Source organism: Mirounga angustirostris, unplaced genomic scaffold (genome assembly GCF_029215605.1).
Source record: "Mirounga angustirostris isolate CCGP_5_RB_7025 unplaced genomic scaffold, mMirAng1.0.hap1 SCAF_1, whole genome shotgun sequence".
NCBI lineage: Eukaryota > Metazoa > Chordata > Mammalia > Carnivora > Phocidae > Mirounga > Mirounga angustirostris.
Genome location: NW_026991709.1, coordinates 195645465 through 195672014, shown reverse-complemented (window position 1 = coordinate 195672014; position 26550 = coordinate 195645465). Strand labels below are relative to the sequence as shown.

Below are 26550 nucleotides of genomic sequence, written 5' to 3'. Positions count from 1 at the left end.
CTGGGGCCCAGCAGGAGGAGGCCGGGGGCTCTGCGGCGGACGGGGGCTGCCCAGCCTCCGAACGACCCCGTCACCTCGCTGGGGGGCCGGGGGGGCCTTTTCCCTCGCCCAGGCCGGAGCTCCCCACCCCCCCCCGCGTGTGCAGGAGCACCCGGCCTGCTCGGGCGGCTGCGTGACGCGGGCGAGCCGCTTCGCTTCTCGAGGCCTCAGTTTTCTTGCCTGCGAAGTGGGCTCGACAACAGCCTCGGCCTCTCGCGGTCGTGACGAGGCTCGGCAGGCCCGAGGGCGCCCAGCCGCGGGCGCACTCCTCGCGGGAGGCCGGGTTTGGGGCCGTCGCCGCCCCGCCCCGGCCCCGCCCCCCGGCCCGCTTCCTCCTCCCGCCCGGCGCCCCGCGGGCAGCCCCCTGCCGCCGCGCCATGTCCGCCGGCTGGTTCCGGCGCCGCTTCCTGCCGGGGGGTCCGCTCCCCGCGCCGCGGCCCCCCCGGCCGCGCGCCAGCCCCGTGCCCTACCGGCGGCCCCGCTTCCTGCGCGGCTCGGGCTCGGGCCCCGGCACCGCCGACGCCCCGCGCCGCCCGGACGCCCGGCCCGTGCGCAGCCCGGCGCGGGGCCGCGCGCTGCCCTGGAACGCAGGCTACGCCGAGTGAGTGCCCCCCTCCCCGGGTTCCCCCGCTCCCGGCCCTGCTGGGCCGGCCCCGGCGCCGGGACCAACCTGGAAAACAGCCCAAGCTGAGCGAGTGCCCCCGCCCCCCAGCCTTGTGGATATGCCTCCCTCCGGTCCTCAGCTGGGACTCTGACAGCCTCCCCGCGACTCCCAGTCCCACCGCGGCCTTTTCTTGGGGACTCCAGCCTCCCTCAGAGAGGCTTGCGAGTTGGGAAGGACCTGCACCTCTGGGGCTTCCAAGATGGGGCAGGGACACTGGGTAGAGTTCCCGCGTCGCGGGCCTTGGGGCCACCCTCCATCCCCGCACGCGCGCATCTCACCCTGGGTTGTGGCCTGTGCTGTATGGGACAGGAAGTCTGGCTGAGATGGGATGGCGGATAGGCAAAGGAGCCCAGATCTCCCCAGGCAGCCCCACCCTCCCCTCCCAGCCTAGGTCAGCGGGTAGGCTCCGGGGGGGCTGGGCCCCGAGTTTTGCCTTAGCCTGAGGTTTGTCCAGATGTGTGTCAGGGGCAGCATGGGGGCTGCTGCCTCAGAGGTAGGGCTCCTCCTTCTGTGTACCAGCTCTGGTCTCTGCCCGTGGGGACATGGGTGTGTCCCTGAAGGGTCACTGACCACTTACCGGTTTCAGGATCATCAATGCAGAGAAGTCTGAGTTCAATGAGGATCAGGCGGCCTGTGGGCAGCTGTGCATACGGAGATGTGAGTTTGGGGCTGAAGAGGACCAGGAGTGGCTGACCTTGTGCCCAGAGGAGGTGAGCACAGCTGGGTCCGAGCCCGGCTTTCAGGCTGGGAGCAGGACTGCAGGTTGAGGTTCTTGCTCTAGGGTCCCACTCCGGGCCAGGGGACAGCTGGGGGAGCCAGGCAGAGCCTGACGCCAAGCCCTTCCTGCACAGTTCCTGACAGGTCATTACTGGGCCCTGTTCGATGGGCACGGCGGTCCGGCTGCAGCCATTCTGGCCGCCAACACCCTGCACTCCTGCCTGCGCCGGCAGCTGGAGGCCGTGGTAGAGGGCATGGTGGCCACTCGGCCCCCCATGCACCTCAGCGGCCATTGCGTCTGCCCCAGTGATCCCCAGTTTGTGGAAGAAAAGGGCATTAGGGCAGAAGACTTGGTGATCGGGGCTCTGGAGAGTGCCTTCCAGGAATGTGTGAGTGTGGCCTTTGGTTGGGGAAGGGACCAGGGACTTGAGCGGCACCCCTGCCCACAGCGGTGGAGTCTCCTTGGATCTTTGCATGGGGAGGACAGGATGGGGTTGGCTTGTTAGTGACGGTCATCGTTGTCATCATAAGCCCTCCTGTTTACCGGGTGCCTGGTACACCCCAGGTGCTTTTCCAAGCCGCCGCGTACCTCGTGCGCCCTGCTGGTCCCTGGGGCGGGGGCTGCTTTCCCTTCCTCAGTTCTGGTTAGGACTTCCCTCCCTCCCAGGGGATACGCCTAGATCCTCTGACCACAGGGATCCTGGAGTCAGAACTAGACTCTGGGTGGGGACCGCCAGGCTGGCTGGTGGGGAAGTGAACGGTGGGCTGGGGACTGGGGACGGAGTGGCGTGGTCGTGCTACCGGCAGCAGCTCAGGTGGCTTCCGTTTACCCCAGGATGAGGTGATCGGGCGGGAGCTGGAGGCCTCAGGCCAGGTGGGCGGCTGCACAGCCCTGGTGGCTGTGTCCCTGCAGGGCAAGCTGTATGTGGCCAATGCTGGGGACAGCAGGTAAGAGCTGGAAGGGTAGGTGTGGTGGTGCGGGCCGGCGGGCACCAGGGGCAGGGGGACAGTGAAAGGGGGCTGGAAGTGGAGGGATGGAAATGGGGATTGACTGGCTGGGTGGAGCTGGCGTGTCAGGTGTGAGTGGGCAGCAGATGCCAGGGAGGGCAGACACCTCGAGCGCCAGGCCCAAGGGCTGAGCCTTTACTCTGCAGGCTGTAGGTAGTCACGGGGGTGGGGTGGGGGGGGGCAGAGCTGGTCCCCTGGTGGCTGGAGGAGGGGCCGACAGGAGGGAGGCCATGAACGAGGGCGGAATCTGCCCCACAGACCTCTCCCTCTCTTCGGCAACCCCGTCCAGGGCCATATTGGTTCGGAAAGATGAGGTTCGGCCCCTGAGCTCCGAGTTCACCCCGGAGACTGAGCGGCAGCGGATCCAGCAGCTGGTAGGTGCCTTTGGCAGAGGGAGGCTGTGGAGCCCCAACTTGTGAGTCCAGAGTCACCAGAGGCCACCAGAGAGAGCCTGATCTGTGCCTGTCCTCCCTACCCCAGGCCTTCGTCTACCCCGAGCTTCTGGCAGGTGAGTTCACCCGACTGGAGTTCCCTCGGCGACTGAAGGGGGATGACTTGGGGCAGAAGGTTTTGTTCCGGGATCACCACATGAGAGGCTGGTGAGTGAGGTGGGGTTGGAGACAGTGGGGAGAGCCCTGGTGTCCAGGCCCAGTGTGTGGCCTTGGGGCCGTCCTCCTCCACCTGGGCGGGGTGGGCTCCCTGGTGCGGGGAGGTGAGGGGCTGGGTGGGGCCTGGGTTGATGCTGGGTCTGCTCCTGGTAGGAGCTACAAGTGCGTGGAGAAGTCGGATCTCAAGTACCCACTGATCCATGGGCAGGGTAGGCAGGTCAGTGAATGGCCCCCTCGAAGAGCCCCTCTTAAATCGCCCCCTGCAGAGGTGGGAGCTCCTTTCTTCCTTGTTGGGGGCTGTGGCCTGGGTCTCGGGGTTTCCTCCAAGGCTACAGGATGTTTGTCCCTCAACCCAGGGCCCCTGAGGGCCACAGTACGCTTCTGTGTGCTTTATTTGCACATTGGCTGGGGCTGTTTGCTGTCACCTCACGTCTCCCTTGTCCCCAGGCTCGGTTACTGGGAACACTGGCTGTCTCCCGGGGCCTGGGAGACCATCAGCTCAGAGTCCTGGACACAAACATTCAGCTCAAGCCCTTCTTGCTCTCTGTCCCACAGGTGAGCGGGCAACAGCCCACACCAGCTTCCATCTGCCCAGAAAAGCAGATGATGAGGCTGGCGGGAGCCGGGAAGGGAGTGCTGAGGGATCCTCAGGCTTAACTTGCAGGTCACTGTACTGGATGTGGACCAGCTGGAGCTGCAGGAGGAGGATGTGGTTGTCATGGCAACTGATGGTCTCTGGGATGTCCTGTCCAATGAGCAGGTGGCACGGCTAGTACGGAGCTTCCTCCCTGGCAACCGAGAGGACCCACACAGGTACTGTAGCTTCTGGGGACCTGCCTGGTACCAGCAGCGACACCAGGATGTGGTTGTGGCTAAGCGGACAGTGCTGATGATGAGCCCGGCTCGGGGCATGTGGTCAGGAGTGGAGCTGTCTCACGCTTCTGGGGGGGGGGGGGGGTGACTGTGGGTCCCCAAAATCTCTGGGTTCCAAAATCCCCAGGACCAAAAATCTCCGTGGTCCAGCCTGTGGCCCTCCCATGCTTGTGGCTTGCCTGGCTCCACAGCTGGACTGCATTGTTTGGGTTCCCACGTGTCCAGCCCTCCGCAGCAAGTTCTCCCTGAGGGGGGCCCTTGCCTCTTTGCTGTGGCTCCGAAGTGCATCTGTAGGATGACCCCCACAGGTTCTCGGAGCTGGCCCAAAGGCTGATACACAGCACGCAGGGAAAGGATGACGGTCCCACAGGGGACGGGCAGGTGTCCTACGACGACATCTCAGTGTTCGTGATTCCGTTGCACAGCCAGGGCCAGAGGAGCGGCGGCCACTGAGGAATTCAGACACTACATCCCAGAACCACTCTGGGGCCAGGTGTAGTCTGGGCATCCCTCCATCATGGTCAACAGCAGGCCTACCTGCCCTGCCCCGCCCCAGACACAATGGGGTGATCCCCCACCCCAGCCTATTTCAAGGAGAGCGTTTATACCAGGTAGCCAAGGCAGGAAGAGTATGGAGAGCCCAGCTCCCCAGGTCCGCCCTTTGGCAGGCAGGGCAAGAGCGCAGTATCAATAACCTCCCTTTACAATGTAGGAAACCCGGGGCGGGGGGGGTGGGGGGGGCTCCTCTGACAGGGTCTTAGCAGCCCAACGTTATTCCCAGATGGGGACAGCTGGACTAAGGGCATTGGCCACGAATGCCAGGAGGGGCAGAAGAGCCTCTTTGGATCCAGGTCTCCAACCCATGAATGTCAGGGTAGTTACTCAATAACCCCCAAAGCCCATGCAAGGTGCCTTATGGGAAGCTGTGGGTAGCCTCCTATCTGCTCAACAGACATCTTGAATCAGCCCCTTGGGAGAGACCAGCCCAGGTCCTGCCATCCCCCCTTCTGCCACTGGAGGGGAGGCAGAGGCTCAGGGGGCTAAAGTTGGGGCAGAACAGAAAGAGGCAAGAGGAGCCCCAGAGTTTGCTGAGCCGGGAATGTCCCCTGATCACTTCCTCCTGGCCCCAGCCCTGCCATAGGCTGATGTGCCAGCAATGCGTTTGCTTTTGTTGCTCCCCATCACCTCCCTATTATTAAATGTTTGTGTGCTGAAGAGCCCTTGTGGATCATGGATTGCTGTAAAGCTTGGCATTATAGTACACTTTTTGCTCTTTCTTATTACTTTCCAAAGAATTGGTCTCCGCTCCCCCTTGCAAGTTTGCCTATAGTCAGGACTGCATTTTCTCTGAGGGCCTCCCTAGTCCCCAGCATGGGGTGAGCCCCAGTGAGAACTGTGGTCTAGGACACAAAAAAGTCTCTACCACCATCCGTGAGCTCTGGGCTTGGTGTACCAGGAGTGCCTTTAACTTGGTTTTGCATGCCTACTTCGATAAACCAAGAATTAGCTGGAGACAAATCACGGTGTTCCAGGGCTTACTGTCTGATGAACAGCTTAGTTCTCCACCTTCCCCACAAGACTGTCATCACCTAGCACTTGCCAAGGCCCGGGTGCTCGGAAGCATTTGTTGAATTACAAGGTGACCACCTTTATGATCTCAGCCTCACCCTCCTACTTTAGTTTACAACTGGGATAAATTCTATTCAGGCAACTCACAACCCTAGATGGGGGCCAGGAGGGACATGGGCTAAGAGGCACCAGAACTGATGGTAAAACTTACATGTTTCGATTACTGGGGAGGCTCTCAGGCCCCCTTTCCTGCCCATTAGCTCATTTTATTTTTATTTTTTAATTGGCTCATTTATTTTTTTTTTAAAGAAAGCTCCATGCCCAGTGTGGAGCTTGAACTCACAACCCTGAGATCAAGAGTCACATGCGCTACTGAGCCAGCCAGGCGCCCCTCATTAACTCATTTTAGACTCCCATTTCCTATACATTCTCCAGGGAAGGGATAGGGAAAACTACCAAATTTCTCAGCACTTCTGGGCCTCGGTCTGGCCACAGCTAGGCCCTGACGCCCTGGGGACCCCCGAAGTGCTGGCAGCCTCTCCAGGACTGCTCTAGTTAGGTGGCTAGTCAACGCAGGAGTGCGCCTTAGCAGCCTGCACTTTGACTTCCTCTCTTCAGCAACCACCCCTGCCCCCCAGCAGTGTGGGCAGCATCCTGTGCCTGCCTCTCACCCCCATCAACTGCGGAGGCAGCTCGCCCTGGCGGCCCGCTGTCTCTGCTCTTGCTCCTCACACAAGGCCAAAGCCCCTGGTCTCTCAACTGCAAGCACGTCAAACTGGCGGGAGTGACCACTGCAGGGTCAGCCACACTGACCTGTGTTCATGCGTCTCAGCAGAGCCAAAGGCTGCAGCAGGCCTCCCACCAGGCCTCTTTCTCCTTGAGCCGTCTGCCAGAAGAACCTGGGCGTGGCCTATCATCACTCACATGCTGGCATGTTCCCTCTGCTGCTCTTCATAATCCTTGGCCAACCTCCAACGACCATGGGCAAAGCGGCAGGCCCAAGGGTGTCTTCTCTGGTTCAGAGGCGGCCAAGAAGAGGCAGGCAGCTCTGAGGACACTGAGTTAGTGCATGGGCTCTAGGAGTTGCCAACTCACCAGCTAGGCAATGGGTTATCAAGCTATTGGCCAGGCCCTCTGCCAGAACTAGTGCAGGAGCCAAAGAAGAGGCCCCATTCTCCCTGCCCCACAGAAGCCAGGGCCTAGCGGACCAAACTTTATTCCAGCTAGAGGCTGCCAATCTGATCAAGCGTTGAGGTAACAATGGGGGATGAAAGGCAGCCTAAGGTACATGCCAGGGAGTCCGAAATGCTACTTCAGTGCTGGCTCAGGTTGGCTCTTCCCACTCATTTCTGGTCCTGTGGCTGCTTATTAGCACCTGTGGTTGAGACCCAGGCTGCGAGGCATTGAGGTCTGGGTCTAGGAGGTCTTCCCACCAGCCCCCAGGCCTTGGTCACCAGGGACAGGCAGGGGACAGTCCCAGGGAGCCCAACAATCCATCCACACAGCATTATCATGAGTCCCAGGGTGAGTCAGGAGGACTGACAGGAGATGACCCACCCCTCCCTCCAACTCTGGGAACCAGGCAAACAAGGCTATGGAAACTCAACAACAGAGAGGCTACAGCCATAAAATTCTGTTTAAGACTGTTAACATGGAAAAAATGTTTATATGTTAAGTACAAAAGGGACATAAAATTGTATATACAGTAGAATAACAACTATGTAAACACACCAAAAACCTATGCACAGAAATATCTAGAGGAACATTTAACACCAAAAGATTAACAGTGGTAGCATTTGGGTGGCAAACGGATTCATTTTAAAATTCCCCAAATTTCCTCAATAAGCATTAATTATGATTGCAACAGGAAGTTTTTTTTTTTTTCTTAAAAAAAAAAATAAAAAATAAAAAAAAACAACACCCCACTGGCTGGTGGTTGAGCAGTGCAGTGTCACATACAAATCGGTGGCTTTGGCCTGGACTCTCAAGAGCATGGTTTGTGCCCCCTCCCACCCCGAGAGCTAGGGTACCCCTGGCTCCACGGAGAGCATCCCTGCAGCCCCAGCCCCTCTGCTCCCTTTGTTCTGCCTTATTCCCACACATCGTCCCCAGTCACTTCCAGCCCTTTCCTCTCCTTGCACACTCAGGAGAGCCAGCTCTGTAGCCATGGGTCCCTAGAAGGACAGGCAGTGCCGTGCATATTTCAAAGGACATGGTACCTTAGCTTTGGACACCAGTAACTCAATAGAAATCATCTTCCTTGCTGACAGGCAAGTGGCTGCCGTGGTTGCAGGTATGTTCATTACGCAGCTCTTCTTGTAAACCCACAGTCTCAAGCACTCTGAACAGTTATTCCTACCATGAATTCTCTACCCTGGAGAGCCAGAAGTGGGCAGTAATAGCTCAGATCACCTGGTTTCTAAAAATCCCTCCACTCTTGAGAAGGCAGAGCTATAGACAGTGGGTGGCACTGGAGAAAAGCTGCAGATTCCAGTCTACGTTTTGGAAAGATGTATGCCCCTTGCCCTTTAAGTTTGAGGAACAAGTCAAAAGTAACTGCTAACAAAACAAAACTGTAATTGCTAGCAACTCACAGCGTATTCCTGCTGCTGAATGAAGGCAGTTAATGGCTTGCTTCCCCTTAGCAGCTATGTACTCTTGGGCAAGTCATAACCTCGTTGAACCTGTTTCTGTATCTGCAGGGAACATGTGACCTGCTTACATGTTTGGGAACTTAGTGAAATAATATGCCACTGGTCCTGCTCTAAGAAGGCCATGCAGGGGAAGGAAAGGCCACGAGCCAGCTTTAGCTCATTGCAACCCTGATCAAGACCTCTCCCCCCTTCCAAGAGAAGGCAAGGAAAAGCAGCAGACATACCAGGTAAACAGGAATGACCTGTAATTGGAAAAGAAGCTTCAGACAAACTGAAAATGCTCTGGTTCCAGCATTGTGTCCCCAGACGCCAGAAGCCAGGCACAAAAGGCATGCAAGAGTGACTGTCAACATGTACAGGCGCAGACAGAGCATCACCGAGCAAAACGGGGCTAATACTGCAGAAAGGGCCCCAAAGTGCGGCTTGAGGAACACAAGGGAAGTTATCCCAAGACCCTCGTTTAGCTGCCATGGAAACAGCAAACACTTGAAGCTTTGCTTCGTTCTGTCTCCCAAAGAAATAAGGGTAATAAAGAAGACTCACTAACACTTGTGGCAAACACTATTAGCAAGGATTCAGTCTTTCTCCTGGGCTGCCGGACTCCACCGCCTTCTGAACTGTGAGAAATGACATATTCTATATACATATATATATATGCATACATACATATGTATATGTATGTATGCACACACGGATATATTTAAATGAAGGTGTACACACTGTGCTAAAATACAAACAACAAAAACCCCATGTCATATATAAAAAGGCTAAATAGAACATATAACACAGGCCTAGAGCCAGCTCTTGCTTGGGAGCTGGGAAGGGGTGCTATCATCTGGAGACTCTGTACACAATTTGTGGTGGGCAGGGAAGGCATCAGTGTAAACAACTCAGACTCACTCCACAATACTGGCCCACAGGAAAGCGTGATGTAACTCATGTACAAAAATAGACTCCCACCTTGCTTTTGTACAAAACCAAGCTTGGCAGGCACCCAGAAAGACCGCAGGTTTGTCTTGATGACGGGGGATCACACTAGGCTACTGCTAAACCTCCCAGCCATAGAAACTACCTGCAACCCCTACTTCCTCCCTTTCAGGCTCTTGGGCCATTTCCCACCCAACACTCAGAGCCCTAAGGCATGCCCAGATCACCCACCCTCACATGACTAACTCACAAGGCTTCCTGGCAAGCAAGGTCCTTCTTTCTGTATCTATCCCTTTCTTACCCCAAGATATATGAAGAATTATTTCTGTAAATGTTTGGCACCTAAGTAACATGATGGTTGTGGAATAATGCCACAATGACAGAGGGAGACCCAGTAACAAGACATGCAGGGTGAGGGCAAGGGGTGCTGAGCTGCCCTTAGCATCTCAAAACCAGAACTGTGGCTTCCCATGCATTTATGGGGGTGGGAGAAGGGATGTGCAGAATTAACAACTTCACCGGCTCCTCAGCAGCAAATACATTCAAAATTGCAGGCGTCTTGAGGACCCCAGTATACCCTAATCATGAATCTGGTCACTCCTCTGGAGGAGCTCAGTGCAGTGACAGCTGTAAAATCTAAGTCCTGATAGAATCTGCCACACCAAGAGTCTTTTTGAAGAAGCTCGGCAAAGTACTTTTTTTCTTTTGAGCAGATGTACAGCACATCCATGGGAAGGCCATGTGGAAGGATGCTCTCCAGCCCAAATGATCCAATCCATTATCTCAGTCCCCTCTGAGTTCTTTCCTGCTGGCCACCCTCACTGTACACAAACAGCCGAGCAGCACCAAGGTCAGTCATCAATGGTGGGCAACCAGAAGGCCTGGAAGGAGAAACAGAAGTCAATTTTTAAAAGCCAAGCCTCTCTCCTCACTGCTGAGGGTTCTTAACCCTCCCCATAGCATCAAGGTGCCCAACCCCAACGGTGGAAGAGTTTTGGCTGGTGGCCTTCCCTCATGACCAATCAATTCTGGCAATCTAGGGAGAAACACCCCCTCCATGCGAAAGTAAGCTGGTCTTGTCTTCAACACTGTCTACCTTCCATGCCAGTGGCCCAGTGGTAAGGAAAAACAGGAAAGCTGTCTGGAAGGTGGGTGTCTGGGTAACCTGGACTCATTGCTAATCTGCCTGAGCTGTAAAAAAAGTGAGAAGAATTGAACTAGATGGTTTTGCTGCATTTCCTTCTGACACATTTTCCTTAGTTGGAAAAAAAGGGAAAAAAAAAGAGCCAAGGGGGCAATGTGTTCTGGATAGGCTAGAAGCGAAATCCCTCATCCTCAAATACCCAGGAAGATTTAAGAGATGCCAAAAAGAAACTTGAGACTGAGACACACTTCGCTTTGTTCTGCTAGCGTTGCCTAGGAAGAGACAGGGGCCTAGAGGAAATTCTAAGTAGTGAGTTATGATCAACTGTATGATTTTCTGAGGAACTCAGCATAAACTGAAAGAAACGGCACACTGAGAGTTTGCAGCCACAAAAGGCTGGTTCAAAGTATTTTTTTAAAAGGCCAAAAAACGGGATGCCTGGGTGGCTTAGTCGGTTAGTTAAGCGTCTGCCTTCGGCTCAGGTCATGATCCCGGGGTCCTGGGATTGAGTCCCACATCAGGCTCCCTGCTCAGCGGGGAGTCGGCTTCTCCTTCTCCCTCTGCCCCTCCCCCTCACTCATGCGAACGCGCTCTCTCTCAAATAAATAAAATCTTAAAAGGAAAAGAAAAGGCCAAAAAACTATGAGGTGTAGTCCCAAGTAGTTTGGGCATAAAACCAGGGGCCACAGCAAAAACTGGCCTGAGATCTCCCAGCAGAACAGAGGTGATCTCAGATCAAGAAAAGAAGAGGAAAAGTAAAAGTGAAAGATCAGTCCGTAAGCATCTGACTCTTGATTTCGGCTCAGGTCGTGATCTCAGGGTCCTGGGATCAAGCCCTGAGCCGGGCTCCCTGCTCAGCGGGGAGTCTGCTTCTCCCTCTCCCCTCCCCCCGGAAATAAATAAATAAATCTTAAAAAAGGAGGGGGGAAGACTAGTCCAACCAGAGACCAGATAAGCCACCAGTTGAGGAGTAAGAACCTGGAGGCTCGTCACATACCTATATAGAACACAGCTTGCTGTGCTCACTGAAGCACCCACCACCCCAACTAGAAAGGGTCCCTAAATGGAAGACATCTCCCATGCTCACATACCATGTTGGAACATGCACTGGCAAAGGTCATGAACTTGGGGTTGAACTGCAAACAGGTAATGGGGCCTGTGTGTTTGCCATCCAACACAGCTACTTTTATACCACTCTCTCCATTCCAGACATGGATCTTGCCATCCTCTGAACCTAAAGGGAATGATAAAGGAAAATACAACAGCTCAAGGTGCAATGCAAAGACAAATGGGAAAGACACAAATTGACATCTGGAGAAAAGCCAAGCTTCAGGACCTGGCCCCTCATCAGAAATTGAGGGAGGAGGGCGCCTGGGTGGCTCAGTTGGTTAAGCGACTGCTTTCGGCTCAGGTCATGATCCTGGAGTCCCTGGATCGAGTCCCGCATCGGGCTCCCTGCTCGGCAGGGAGCCTGCTTCTCCCTCTGACCCTCCCCCCTCTCATGTGCTCTCTCTCTCTCATTCTCTGTCTCAAATAAATAAAATCTTAAAAAAAAAAAGAAAAGAAAAGAAATTGAGGGAGGAGAGGCAGTGGGAAGAAAGGAAACTGATCTTAACTCTCAGTTATTTGTTCCTGAGCATGTCATTTCTCCTCTAAACTTCAGTTTTCTCAACGGGGCTGAATACCATCACATTCTACCAACATCGGGCCACTGACAACCGAATGCAGGGTTAAATCAGGAAGTGAGTATTACTAATAAGACCGTGCTTGTAGAGTTTAACTCATGCTGGTCTAGGGAAGACCAACATTATTAATGCCAGTTCCCGGTAAGGAACTGCAAAATCAGGATAAAGACACTACACCTTTGGCATAACGTGCTGTTATACAGAAATCTGATAATGTCTATCAAAAGGATAATAGATAGTATCTTAATTAGTTAAAACTAATAAAAATAACACAAATAAATGCACAGTACCAGAGAAATAACCCCTAAGGGGGATAAAGCAAGCTTACCGATCATAATAAACTGGGAGTCTGGAGTAAACGAGGCCTCCAGAGTGACAGCTTTGCTGTTGGCATAACCCTAAAAACAAGAACAGTTCTCTTATCACAGCCCTGTTAACATAATTACCTGCAAACACTGAGCCAGCACACACATCACCTTCCTTTCCATGAAACCCTCTCCTCTTCATGCATAGCATCACCAATGTTCCACACAAGGCTGCCACCCTTTACAATTCAACCCCATCTCCAACTCTGTATTCAATGCGGCAAGACAATTATTTTGGTCAAGAATTATTTTGTATCTAAACTCCAAACTTGGGTCACTATGTGAGAAGTGAATGTCTCAGAGTCCAAGAGAAGTTCATGTTCAGAATGAAAACGCAAGCCGTGCCTCCACTGGTGAGTCCAGGATAACTGCTGGTCTCCATCAACCAGCTAACATAAATCTCAGCCCAGGAGGTAGAAGCATGGAAATAGCCATGCTCAAAGGTTGTCAGCTCACCCCAAAGGTGTGCATCACCACTCCCTTGAATGCATCGATGAGACGGATGAAGCTGCCATTGGTGGAGATGAGGATGAGTTTACCATCATTGCTGAACTTAAGTCCTGTCCACTCACAAGTCCGATCGTACTGCATCTTAAAAGTCGCAAATGGCCCCTGCAATGATAAAGACAGTAGCCCCAGCCCAAGGCCCATCAGTGTTCCTCCTGGCAGAGCCAACTCTCACTCTATCCCTTTAGATTCCTTTTTGACAGGGCGCCTGGGTGGCTCAGTTGTTGAGCGTCTGCCTTCAGCTCAGGTCATGATCCCAGGGTCCTGGGATCGAGCCCCGCATCGGGTTCCCTGCTCAGCGGGAAGCCTGCTTCTCCCTTTCCCACTCCCCGTGCTTGTGTTCCCTCTCTCACTATCTGTCTCTCTGTCAAATAAATAAATAAAATCTTAAAAAAAAAAAAAAAAAGATTCCTTTTTGACTAGGAAAAGGAGAGAAAGAACTATTGCTCTGACATTCTCTAATGTCTACCACATACCTCCTCTACCAAGGAAAAGGCTCTCATCTTACCCTTCAACACTTCCATAATACCAAGATAGCTCAAAGACTCAAAGATTTTACCTTATCAAAAGAGCGAAGGTCATAAAGTTTGACCATTTCAGAATTGACACCTGCAGCAAAAATTAACCCTTCTGGATCAAAGGAACAAACTGGCTTGCCTTGTAGATGCATGAGGCCCTAAGAAAAAATAAGAAAAAAAAGTTAATGAACCCAGGATCCTACCACTATATAATTTACTTTTTCCAATGAAAACTTAAGAAAGGGACACAAATAGACACCTGCCTACCTAGGGAACAGAAAAAGCAAACAAAACTAAGTAAAATGAGACTTTTTACAAACAGGTCCCCATACAACTGGCTTCATCAACCCTAACTGTACAATTCTATAGACACTGAATTCAAATAAAAACAAATTCCTTGAGGATAAAAGCTATAAGCTCACAGGTTTCAGGAAAATGGTTTTGAAAGCAAAAAGCCACAAAAAATCCTCATGGTTCCGTAACTACAGTTTTGTGGACTACACTAAGTCTCAAACCCGAGTACCATCAGCATCACCCAAGGGTGGATTGAAATGCAGACTACTGGGATCCCCTCCCAGAACTTCTAATCCAGTCAGTCTGTGGTGAAGACTGAGAACCTACACTTCTAAGCAATATGCACTGGATTAGGGTATTTGCTTAATTACCAGCTACCTACCAGGAAGATAGATTTTCTCCAAAGTTTAGAAAGACTCTGGGATCTCAGAATGGAACCATTACTTTCTCCCTTGTTTGAGAGGAAGAGCTGATGACATTGCCTACCATAGGAAACACTCAAAGTGTAACTGTGAGGTACCATTACCTGGCAGTTAGGAGACCGGAGATCCCAGAGTCGAATGGTCTTATCAAGAGACCCAGAAATGAAAGTGTCATCCACAGGTGACATGGACAAGGCCACCACCCTGCAATGCATCAAGATAAAGAGGAGTTGAAGCAAAATATTTGCAAAAATTGGATGTGAACTCTAAACCACAGGTACTTTCCTACCTACACACACCTGTTCTCCCAAAACTGCCATTTTAAGAAACATCCATATACAAGCAATCTGGAATAACCAAAGGCAACTAATATAATGAAAAGCCCTATGAATGAAACTAATAGCAATGAAAAGAGAAACTTAAAACTACAGCATAAAAATACAAGATTCCAGTGTAAATCAAACCACAAGGAGATCCCACCTCACAAGAGAGAACAAGTGCTGGTGACGATATGGAGAAATTAGAACCCTCCTGCATTATTGACTGGAATGTAAAATGGTGCAGCTGCTTTTTAGGCTTTACAGTTCTTCAAAAAGTTAAAGACAGATAATTACTATATGACCCAGAAATTGCGCTTCTAGGTATATACCCAAGAAAAATGAAAATGTCTACACAAAAAGGTACACATTATGTCCACAGCAGCATTATTCATATTAGCCAAAAAGTGGAAACAACCCAAATACCCATCATCTAATGAACGGATAAGCAAAATGTTATTATCTGCTAATGAAAAGAAATGAAAGCACTGATTCATGCTACAACATGTATGCACCTTGGAAACATGGTAAGTGAAAAGAACTGGACATAAAAGGCCACACACTGCCTCATTTCATTTACACAAAATGTCCAGAATAAGCAAAGCTATAGAGAGAGAAAGTAGATTAGTGGTTACTGGGATCGTGGAGGAAGGGGGATAGGGAGTGACTGCTGAGGGGTGCAGGGTTTCTATTTGGAAGTGATGAAAATGTTCTGGATTAGGGGTGATGGTTTGCCCAACTCTGTGAATATACTAAAAACCTAAATTGCGTACTTTAAGAGGGTGAATTTATGGTACTAAGCTATATCTCAATCAAAAAACAAAACAAAAAATCCTCATGATTCCTTAACTACAGTTTTATGGACTACACTAAGTCTCAAACCCGAGTACCATCAGCATCACCCGAGGGTGGATTGGAACGCAGACTACTGGGATCCCCTCCCAGAACTTCTAATCCAGTCGGTCTGTGGTGAAGACTGAGAACCTGCACTTCTAACAAGCTCCTAGGTGATGGTGAGACTGTTGGTTTGGGCACCATACTTACTAAGCCACAGGCCTGTGCTAACAGCAACTGTATTTCTGATATGGGTCCGCTCCTATGGTTATAGCATTAAGAGTCGCTCACTCAAAGACATTTCTTCCAAAGGCTCACTCCAAGCTCTCCTGTCCCCTCTGCTCATGTTCTCACTTTGCCATGCCCTGCTCTGAAGACACCTGCCGCCTCCCAAGCATTTGGGCCTGGCCTGCAAGGAAGGACCGCACGTGGCTCTACTTCACTCGCCTCTCAGAGCACATCACAGGCCCAACTGAGGGCAGCTATGACCTGTACAATGCCTACGATTCTAGTCAGTACCACCTATAGAGAAAGCCCTTGTGGAAACAGACATTTGGGTAACTCTTCTTCTGGATTATGGAAGAGTAGTTCCACATTCGGGTTCGGCTGTAAAACACTTCATAGATATAGGAGCTGATGTAATAGATGAAGATTATAAAGGAAATGTTATTGTGTTATTTCATTTGGACAAAAGTCTGAAGTCAAAAAGATGACCAAATTGCACAGCTCATTTATGAATGGATTTTTTTTTTTTAATCTAGAAATAGAGGAAGTTCAAGTTTTAGATGACACTGAAAGGGGTTCAGGAAGTTTTGGTCCCACTGGAAAGAATTAAAATTTATGCCATGAATAGAAAATAAGAAAATGTACTTTTTTCTTAAAGCTTTTACCTAAAGAAAAATTTCTTGCACTATAACTCAACTAACATTCATACTAGTTCCTCAACCTAAACATTTAAAGATACTGTAAGCCAAAATTTCCTGGGAATGCGGGGGTGGTAATAAAACAGAGTGAGCAGAATGCATATGGACATGTAATTTTAATGCTGCGGTATTCAGGTGAAAAGCTCAGAGGAAGTCTATCTTGGCACAAGGCTCTATGCTGAGAGGTAAAGGGAATGCAATGAGGAGCAAAATCTTGACTCTAAGGAAGCTTGTCTAGCTCAGAGAACTCCAAGAGAGGGTCAGAGAAGGCTTTCTCAAAGAAGCAGCACATGTAGTGGACAGGATTTCAATGGGAGATGCCTTTATGAAAAAGGTGCCACATAGGAAAGCATGAGGCCCACATTCAGGAAGCAGTGCAGAGTTCACCTCAACTCAAGTGGCAGAAGATAATGCTGGGAAAATGAGTCAGAGCTGGATGGAGGTGAGCCTGACTCCAAGGGGAAGGAGCAGACAGATGTAGAGAGAACCATTAAAGCTTCTGGACACAGACTGTGAAGCGGTCAGAGCTGTAATACAGGATGCTAAAGCAGGATGATGAGGGATGGGGAGATTAATTAGGATTTGCCAATAATTCACTTGACAGGGCATGAGCCGGGGCAGACAAAAAGGAGAGAGTACAGAGCTGAGTGACACATGAGGTTAAACCTAGGCAGAATCAACAGGATTAACAGCTCACTAGATGTGAAAGCAGGGGAAAGAAAACAAACAGGTACAGAGGCTTTGAGTCAGGATAATCAGAAGGGACAGTGATGAAGAAATATGAGGCAAACAGAGAGGAGCTGGCCCAAGGCATATAACAACGAGGGATGGTGTGCTGGACCTGTCAGGTGGGGCATGAAAGAAACACCTACGGAGATGAATATAAAACCTGGAGGTGGAAACTGAGTCTGGAAATCAGGATAGACATGAGCTAAAAATACTGATTTGGGAAGCCATTCACCACTGAATGAACTTAGTGATGGAGATATCTGAAAAAAATATCAAGAGAGGAAGAAAAACGAGGGTAGAATCTTGTTTATTTTAAAGTCAAAAGGAGGGCACCTGGGTGGCTCAGTTCATGATCCTGGAGTCCCAGGATCGAGTCCCGCATCGGGGTCCCTGCTCGGCAGGGAGTCTGCTTCTCCCTCTGACCCTCCCCCCTCTCATGCTCTCTGTCTCTCATTCTCTCTGTCTCAAATAAATAAATAAAATCTTTAAAAAAAAAAAAAAAAAAGTCAAAAGGAGAAAGAGAGGCCAAGAATAGCAAGAGTAAGCACCAAGATGGGAAAAGTTAAGATGCCAAAGGAAAAAAAAAAAGTTACCAAAAAAACCCAAAAACAAACAAACCAAACCCCAAGGCAGTAGATTTTAACTGGAGGCAGCAGGGAAAGGGAAATAAAACAGCGTGGAAAAACCTCCATAAATGATTCTAGGACTAGACCGAGTGATTTAAACAGTGAATGAGTGTAAGCAGGTGGAGATGGGAGTATGCAGATTATTCTGTCACGTTGGACAGTTAAAAGCAGTGGAAGAATTAAAATAAGGAAGACCAAGTAAGTCTGTAGGCAGCAAGGAAAGGTCTAATTAAGAAGACGGAAGCAAGCAGAAAAAGGGAGGTTGGTTTTGTCAAGGAAGAAAGGCTATTTCTTTTTAAGGAAAGGGTTCCAAGAAAGAGACAGAAGAGATAGAAGTTGAAAAGAACTCATTTGGGATGGCCTTGATTTTCTCAAAACAACAAAAGAGGCACAAAGTCATCTAAGAATCAGAACATCAGGAGGATGGATAATCAGGAAGATTGGAAAGAATTTTAAACAACTGCAATCAACTTATAATTACAGACAGTACATTTGTGAACATTAATTTGACTAACAAGCAAAAACATCTACTTGTCACAAGCCATTCTTTGTTTGGAACTACACAGTAACCAACAGTTGCCACCTTTCATCTTCAGCAACACAGATTTGCCCTGCCCAATCAGAAGCACAGCCGAAAACAGGGTGTTCTTCGTCCACCTCCTGTCAGGGTTCTGTACCACTCCAAGTTGTACTAGGCTAATGTATATTTGCAAACAAAAGGACAAGGAAATACCCTCAATGATGGAAAATGTTCAACATTCAATCCAAACTTGAAAAATTGGGAGGAAAAAACACTGGGGGAACTGGGGTAGGAAACAGAGAAACAAAATGCATTACAAAGAATAGGAAACAAGCTTTTGGACTTTCAAAAGTAACAAAGGACAATTTTATTAATATTTTTTCATCCTCGTTAAGATCTTCACATGGAACATATTTATGTAAAGCAAAGGCCTGCTGAAATGGGGCTGCCAATACTGGAAGAGGCCTCAAACACGTAAATGGTCCTTTCATGAAGGGACATCTGCTTGTTTGGGGTTTCTAAATGATGAACATAATCTGTATTACCTAGGTTTCCACTGAGTATCTTTAATCCTCTTTTTTCCTAGTTATGTTTTAACTGAGATCTTGGTTTATTCTACAAAATCCCACCCCTGCTTCCACAACCTCAGTTAATCAAGTGTTGACTATTTTAGGGAGGTTTAACAAGAGAAGACTAAGAAGGATGCCAAACAGCAGTGAGGAACTAGCTTCAGTTCACTAATAAAATCTCTCTACTCTCCTGGTCTCTGGATAACCTCAGGGATAAAAGAACTATCTACTTCTGGTTCTTACCTTTTGCTATGTCCAGGAAAGTATCTGATGTATTTGTTGTCATGCAAGGACAGGTAACGAATAGTATCTGTAAGAAGACAAATAAGGCATGATGATATCCTATTATTTTTAAAGGAATTGCTTTGTATTTTCATCTTGAAAACAAGGCCAAAGAATTCATTGTTTTTCATAACTCAAGCAAGGTGTGAATAAATAAGGTTAAGTAATTCCTCTCCACAGCTGAAGAATGGGCACTACAGATTTCACATAATTCAAAAGCAGAGTTCTCAAGTTGACGTCATATAGAGCAATGTTTAAAATCATTGTTACCACCATCTTTGGCTTCTGCACAGTTACAGTGCAACCTGTCCTGCAAAATTACCCTGCCCGCACCACCCCCCAAAACACAATAGCTTCAGTACCCACAGAACGGCAAGCCTTAAAGAAGAACATTTAGCTGCTCAGAAACAGGCTCAAAGAATTAAGAAGCCATGCTAAACTGAGGATCAGGCTGGACTCTGGCATAATATTTTTGTCCAGGGTTCTTCAACAGTGTGTCGACCCAACCCTGACCTAAATGTTAACTGGATATACAATTTACATCAAAACTAAACAGATGGAAAGAGAAGTAATGTCCTACTACTTTTTAAATTAACCAACTATCCACTGGTCCTTTGTGCATCAAAGAAGTCAGTTAAAATAATAATAACCAAAAGAATGAGAATATTTGGGTTAAAAAGATCTTAAAACATTTAAAAATCAAACTCATGAATATACCAACAAGTCACAGCAGTGAGATTCTGTCAATACCAAAGAAAGGAATAATTCATAGAGGCTTGTACTTGGGGAGAAAAAGACAAACACTCTTAAAAACCAAGGGATTTTATCTGAAAAAGTAAGCAAACAAAAAGGATGGTGGTGGGAAAGGAATGAAGTGCCATAAAGAATAGAACTGGAAAGTGCTGTGGCCCCAAAAAGACTAGGAATAAGAAGCAATTGTTGATAAAGAGGCAGTAAGAAACGGTGCCAAAACACAAACAGGAAAGCACAAAAGAACATTCTAGAGGCAAACAGAACACAGAAACAAAGAGGCTGAAAGCACCAAGTCATTTCAGTGGTTCACAGGGGTACTTTCTAGTAACAGGGCATTTGACCTGGGAGAGGGAAAATCACACTCTGTACGTTCCAAAACGGAACTCTAACATAGTTTTCTTTGAAACTCTTCAAAGTTCTAGAATGACAACTACAAAGTCTTCCTGGCTGTTCTACTTCTGAAAACGACTCACCTGCCCTAAGCAGAAAAAGACTTCCTCCCATTACCTGTGCTCCCCGGGATGAGCAGGGCGTCGCCATCCTCTCTGCCCCACTCAGTAGCTGGTGCGCTGTTCCTGGCAAGGCAGTGGCCTGTACAGTTATCTCCTGTACCGGGTGGTATCACAGACCCTCAAACTGTACAAACTACTACCTCAGCCTGGAATCAGGCAAAAGGAAACGGAGCGTTGGAGGAACTCTTCAGGATGCACTCGAGACAGGAAAGGCAACAACATCCTCACAGCAGAGGCCTGGCAGCAAGGCTGCAAGTGCCACACATTTGCCTCATTTTGCACCATATTTGGAGAATCCTCACATTTATTCACCCAGAAAAATACCCCAACAGAAGAAGTATACCAGTCATTCAGATGATCACATAGATATGTTTCCTCAGGATCCTAATGATTTATATTCTTGTCCAAAAGCATCAACTGCACTGCTTACTTAGAAAACCACTTCTGAAATAGAGGCATGAAAAGTAGAAATGATATACTTACTAAAAATCAAGTACAGGCAGAAAAGTCCCATTAAAAAAATAAAAAGACTTCTGCCCATCTGCCCTGAGATAGGCACAGCCAAAATAGCAGTCTAAGTGATCTTTGTTGGATGACATTAGAAAAATCTTATTGTAGGGGCACCTGAAAGGCTCAGTCAGTAAAGTGTCCAACTCCTTATTTCAGCTCAGATCATGATCTCAGGGTTGTGAGATCGAGCCCCAAGTTGGGTCTGCAATGGGCTCCGTGCTGGGTGTGGAGCCTGCTTAAGATTTTCTCTCTCTCCCTCCCCCCACCCTCATCACGCTTTCTATAAATAAATAAATAAATAAATATCTTACTGCAAAAAGTGAAACAATCAATAAATCCAGTGAGATAAAAAAAAAAAGAAAAAAAAAGAGTCCTAACACAAAAGCGTTACATAGCTCAATTACCAAGATGAACTGTCAACTGAGAATGACTTATTCCAGGGGAAATACAGGTAAAAACAACAATCACTTATTAGAGAAAAAAATTCACAAGTTTAATTTCTAAAAATAACTCTTTACTCTTCAAAGACATTAGTTTTATTTAAAAATTAAAAAGGGAGGGCATGCCTGATCGGCTCAGTCAGTAGAGCATGCAACTCTTGATCTCAGGTTATGAGTTCGAGCCCCACGTTAGTTGTAGAGATTACTTAAAATCTTTAAAAATAAATAAATTAAAGTAAAAAGAGAAAAGGGACAAATTCAGATTTCAAAAGAAGTCCCTGAAATCAAAGATAATTAAGGTCAATACACTATCCTTTATGACACAGACCATAAAAGGTAGGCATACACCAGAAACTCTTCTAAAGTCCTTAAATTACCATAGTTCAAGCATTTGTGGTTATTTACCAAATACTTGCTGTATGTGAAGTATTCTTTCCTTTTATTTATTCTAAAAGTATTCTTTCAAGTTTAAAGAAGTACAAACTATAAATATAATTCATTGCTTCCTATACCATTCTAATCTGGAGACCTTTCATAGTCCATTTCAAGTCCTTCAAAAATACTAGTGGATTGCTTCCAGCATCCCCTGAGTCGTAACAATGTTGGCATTGCTAACATCATAGGAAAATATTTAAATTAAAGTAACTCTAACCAAAGTAGAAGTAGTCACAAAGATTCCAAGAACTATTTAACAAAAGAAACCATGACCATAACTTCCTAAAAAGAAGGCTTGCTTACCGTCTATTTTGTTAGAGCTGTACACGACTGTGTTTGCTGCATGGGTGTATCTGATGAGGTCCACGCCATATTTCTTACTGTACAGGGTTCTCTTTGGTCTGACGAGGAAATGGGACAGAGAAAGAAAACCATCAAAATCCTCCATCACCAAAATCTGGGATCTTCATATAAAGAGAAGCACTTGAATGATGTGGCAAGGATGAGCATTCTTGGGAAACTCTAACACTGGAGAGAAACAGAAATTCTTCCAAAAGGGAGGAAACAAATGGAATCAATCAAGTACAACAGACTTTCACCTCTGAACACCAAATGCTGAGGTTAAGAAGTGGAAGTAAATCTGAGGGCTCAAATGAGTCTTTACTACAATGTTCAGAAGTAAGTTTTGAGAAAAAGTACATCTATTTGGGAAGAAAGGCACATAAAACACAAGTCACAACTTATAACAAAGACAGATATGGGAATACATCATACCAATGAGGCCATAACTTTTCTTAAGCCATCACTTAAGAAATAAGGTCCTTTTTTCAAGAAGAAATGATTTATCAAAACTGAAACTAGATGCAAAATTGCTTGCCTTTCCTAACATAACCTGCTGTTGCAGAAGCTATCCATCCTCCCTATCCTACAAGTCTGAAGTACTTACTGAGCCTTATAGAAGGCAAGACTAACTCTCCCTAGGAATAAAAAACTAGTCATTACTTCTTTTCTTTTTTAAAGCAAAATCACGTATTTCCAAGATAGAGGTTACCAATCCATTTGAAGTTCCTTCAATGTTTCCCTCTATAGAACCTTGAAAATCAAAGATCAAGCTAAAACGGATCTCAGCAAAATCTTTAACCAAAAACTTCACCATGTTCTACATTTAGGTATAGGAGGATTTCATAAATCCTATACCAATGTTTACAAAGAGTTCCAATTTTGAAAAAGAAAGAAGTTCACCCTCTTAATGGAACCTAGATGCTAAATAATCAGATTACTCAAGCAGCTTTAAGAAGTCAAATATTTGCATTTTCAATTTTTGTTAATGTTAAGGAGGGTCAAGAGTTTCCATAGATAAAACCTATTTCCAAACAAGACTTCTCACTCCATATGCACTGAATTTTCCACTTTCTCACCTTTAACTGAGAGCTCAGCTAAAAAGATCAGCCCAAAGGCTACCCTGCTGAGTCCACCATCCTGAGTTCTGCTGTGGGGTTACTGTGTGGTAAACAGTGAGTGAGCACATGCATGCACAGGCACATGTTCTTGCTCTCAAAAAAGTTGACTTTGTTTCTGCAAGTGGAAAAAGAAGCTTACTTATCCCAATAATTCGGTCTGTCTAAAATAGTGAAGACAGGGGAGCTTGGGTGGCTCAGTCGTTAAGCGTCTGCCTTCGGCTCAGGTCATGATCCCAGGATCCTGGGATCGAGCCCCACATCGGGCTCCCTGCTCTGCAAGGAGCCTGCTTCTCCCTCTCCCTTTGCCTGCTGCTCTGCCTCCTTGTGCTCTCTCTCTGTCAAATAAATAAATAAAAATCTTTAAAAAAAAAATAAAATAGTGAAGACATATCCTGAAGACCCAATGTTAAAGGGTGTGGTATAAGGAAAATTTTCAGTTCCACTTATATATGGTCTATTTGTCTCAAATTTATCAAGTACACTAATTGAAGATTTGTCCTTAATAACAGAAAATTTTACTTCTTATCACTTCCTAGTTTGAAAGAGCCTAATTTTTACATCCATTTCACAGGATCTTTACGAAGCCCATGCACTACATTTTTCCATGAGTATTTTGGGAAGTTTCTTTCCACAAACTACGATTCTTGTGATCAGGTATGAGTAAGTAATATTAAAGCCTTCTCTATGAATAATTTGCATCACCTAGCAGATATCTTTCATATTCTTTCAAGATGAAAAATCATTCAGTGGATGTTAACAAAACACAGACAAAATGAACAAAAAACTGGAAAATGTTAAGCATAAGGAACCCTGTTTTAGCCATTTTCAAGCTCCCAAATTCTAACATTAATACCATCTAGTAGAGATACTATGCCTTCCAAAAAAACACTACTCTTCTACCAATGTTCATTTGACTTACACTAGTGGCAAATTTCTTCTTCACATTACCACTTAGGATCATGGACTCTTAAAGGTGAAAGATGTCATCTAAAGTGATCTGACCACTGTCACATACCTGGTCACAAGGCCAAACTAGAACCCAGGTCTCCTAACTACGAGGCCACTCTCTTGCCACAGACCACAATGTCACAATTCACTGATAAGAGAAAATTTTAAAAAGTGTGCCCTATACTATTATATCAATGTTAAATTTTCTAATTTGGATAACTGTGCTCTGGTTATGTAAAAGAATGTCCCTGTGCTTAGGAAATCCATGTTGAAGTGTTTAGAGATAAGGGGCTTGATACCTCCAATTCATTCCCTAATGGTTCAGAGAAAATTGCGTACCTAAATACTTACATACAGAGTGATAAAGCAAAAGGGGTAAAATGTAACCGATTACTGGATGATATGGGATATATGAAATACTGTTGTAACTTTTCTGCAAGTTTGTAATTATGTAAGACTGCTACATGAGTGAATAAACTGCATTAGGTCATGAAATTAACATTTTACTTTTAACAAGACAGGACTTCCAAGTCATTGCTCCCAACAAGTAGAAATTATGCCACATTTGGAGACAAACTGCTAAGGAATGCTGTCACATGTCACAACCTTCATTTCCTTTGAATGAGAATATACATCTCTATCCTCAGGTTACAGGAAGAAGTTCTAATCTGTGCACAAGCACTAAACATTTGAAGACAGCCAGCTTCAAATTACTTCTAGCTCCAGGACCCAGCAACCCTGATGCCCACTCCAGCTCTATGTCACTTTCTCTTCCAATCTGATTCAAATGGCCAGACCTGGACAGAAATCCACCTACTAAATGAATAATGGTCCAGCTAACAATTCTCTCCTCACCCAGGACCACCATTATAGGCCTCTCTTCCGCATACTGCAGGCGGAATCAGAGCCAGTTACATAATATTTTTTCATAGCCCCCGTGGGAAAAAATTGGGGAGAAGATACAGCTTAGACCAAAACAGAATTACTTTGGATAACCAAATTCACAAATGAAGAGACAAGTTCCAAAAGAAAGTTTATAGAAGACATCAGTTTTAAAACAAAAGGCAAAAGGAACAGTTGGAGAAAATAGAGAAAACTCCGAGAATTCAAAAAATATTATCTGGAGCTAGGTAACAAAATGAAATCTGACAAAACCAGTAGCCACCGAATTAAACCAAACATCCGCAAGCCTACGTGGGGAAAGTGGCTGAGGAAAATCAAATCTAGCCTAAACCAGTTTCTCCTTCAAAGGAGCTCACAATTTGGCAAGGAGAAAGCAAAGCAGGTCTACAAAGGGTGAGGTGAAGCTGACAAGGGCCCAAAGAAAAAGGCAAAATGTGCTTTTAAGACTTTACAGAATGAGATGCGATGCAGAGCAGTGGGTCTCCAGAGGACTTAGGGCAACAGAGAAATTTCAGGATCAGGCCCTGAATTCTGATAATTCCAAGTGGACCATGTAATAATAATAAATAAAAAGTATAAGAGGAAACACGAAATTGTTATAGGATGCCTTTTTGTTTTCATAGCAGGTTCCCATTCAGGTCAGGATGGGACAGCCAAGTTCGTTTTCTTCTGGCAAAAAGGAAAAGTTTCTGATGTTGTTCAAAAGTTAACTACAAATGCGGGCATCGGGTCTCAGGGAGTAGGGAGTAAGAGAATGATTTAGAACAGAAAGGAAAAGACAGGGGGCCCAAAGAGGCAAAACAAATAAATCCTGACAGCTAAGAACTGCAACCCACGCGGCCTTCCGGCAGAAGGCCGCGGGAAGCTGAGGGGCAGGGGATGGGCGGGGTGCCAGGGCTGAATCGAGGTCACCGAGGAGGGCACAGAGAGCGAGCTGTGACGCTGCTGACTGAGGTAGGAGAGCTGCCTTTGCGGTTCTGCGCGGGGGCTAGAGCTGACGGGCACCTCCGACAGAGTCGGAGGAGCGGAAAAGCTACCTGCCGGGGCTGAAGTGGGCGGACCGGGCGTTTAAAGGTCAAGGTCAAGGTGGGGTTTGGCAAGCAATGCAGAAGCGCTTTTCCAGGAGGCCGAATGCATACAAAATAATAACGCTGTTATTATCACTCTCATTATTTTTAAAGAGAAAATTAAAGGTCTCCTGGGCGGCTTAGGAGTGGAAGCGGCCCTGGCAGCAGCGAATGCAAAACGGGCCGGGAGAGGACGGCGGGGGCGAGCGCTGGGCCACGGGAGGGAAGGAGGGTGGGACGGACCGACGACGGACTCGGGCCCGGGCCCAGGGCCACCGCCGCACTCACTTGCCCTCCTGGCAGTCATAGAGCACGATGGAGTCGTCGTCGCTGCTTGAGATGACCGTCTCGCCGTTGGGGCTGAAGTCGAAGCAGTTAATCTTGTCCGAGTTCTCGCGGAACACCTTGGCGACGCGGAAACTCCGCAGCACGCTGTCGGTCAGCTTCATGGCGGCGGCTGCTGGAGGCGGCGGCGGCGGCGCAGGGCTGGGGCGGGGCCCGGCGCCGAGCGAGCGGGCGGGAGGGCTGGCTGCCGAGGGGCCGACGCGGGCGGGGCGGGCGCCGCGCCGGCGGCGAGCGCAAAGGCGGCCGACAGTCGGGCCACCTCCTCCCCTTCTTCCTCCTGCACGTGCGACGCTCTTCTGCCCGGACTGCGAGGGCTCGCGGACCGTTCCTCCTCACAGTCGCCTCAGAGCCAACCGGCGCAGCGCCGGCTCATTGTGTCCGCC

At 47.8% G+C, this 26550-nt stretch overlaps 3 protein-coding genes and 1 pseudogene across 11 annotated transcripts in view; 3 read left to right on the top strand and 1 right to left on the bottom strand.

Moving 5' to 3' along the window:
- The first annotated feature begins 375 nt into the window (after positions 1 to 375).
- On the top strand, positions 376 to 9780 carry PPM1M (protein phosphatase, Mg2+/Mn2+ dependent 1M). 8 transcript variants are annotated; one of them, XM_064595559.1, is made up of 10 exons: positions 377 to 640; positions 1290 to 1413; positions 1555 to 1809; positions 2256 to 2368; positions 2718 to 2802; positions 2909 to 3027; positions 3190 to 3253; positions 3484 to 3591; positions 3701 to 3849; positions 8181 to 9780. In XM_064595559.1, the coding sequence occupies exons 1-10, from the start codon at positions 417 to 419 to the stop codon at positions 8302 to 8304; spliced, it is 1365 nt and encodes a 454-aa protein (XP_064451629.1). In that variant the 5' UTR covers positions 377 to 416; the 3' UTR covers positions 8305 to 9780. The 8 variants fall into 8 exon arrangements, with proteins under 8 accessions (XP_045718193.1, XP_064451629.1, XP_064451630.1 ...); XM_045862235.3 differs by lacking the exon at positions 8181 to 9780 and adding an exon at positions 4218 to 5126 and having other exon boundaries at positions 380 to 640; XM_064595564.1 differs by lacking the exons at positions 377 to 640; positions 8181 to 9780 and adding exons at positions 1178 to 1196; positions 4218 to 5126.
- On the bottom strand, positions 7086 to 26549 carry WDR82 (WD repeat domain 82). The gene is made up of 9 exons (XM_045862232.3): positions 26111 to 26549; positions 21748 to 21845; positions 18756 to 18822; positions 14099 to 14198; positions 13320 to 13436; positions 12710 to 12865; positions 12217 to 12286; positions 11295 to 11437; positions 7086 to 9940 (listed from the first exon to the last, which is right to left on the bottom strand). The coding sequence occupies exons 1-9, from the start codon at positions 26269 to 26271 to the stop codon at positions 9911 to 9913; spliced, it is 942 nt and encodes a 313-aa protein (XP_045718188.1). The 5' UTR covers positions 26272 to 26549; the 3' UTR covers positions 7086 to 9910.
- LOC123834384 (deoxyuridine 5'-triphosphate nucleotidohydrolase-like) lies at positions 15506 to 15982 on the top strand (annotated as a pseudogene).
- The window catches only part of GLYCTK (glycerate kinase), a 33193-nt gene continuing 32255 nt past the window's right edge, over positions 25613 to 26550 (top strand). The window contains exon 1 of one of the 2 annotated variants that reach the window (XM_054504709.2): positions 25613 to 25709. The gene's annotated coding sequence lies outside the window, so the exon portion shown is untranslated. The remainder of the gene's footprint in view (positions 25710 to 26550) is intronic. The other variant, XM_064595553.1, reaches the window with a different exon arrangement.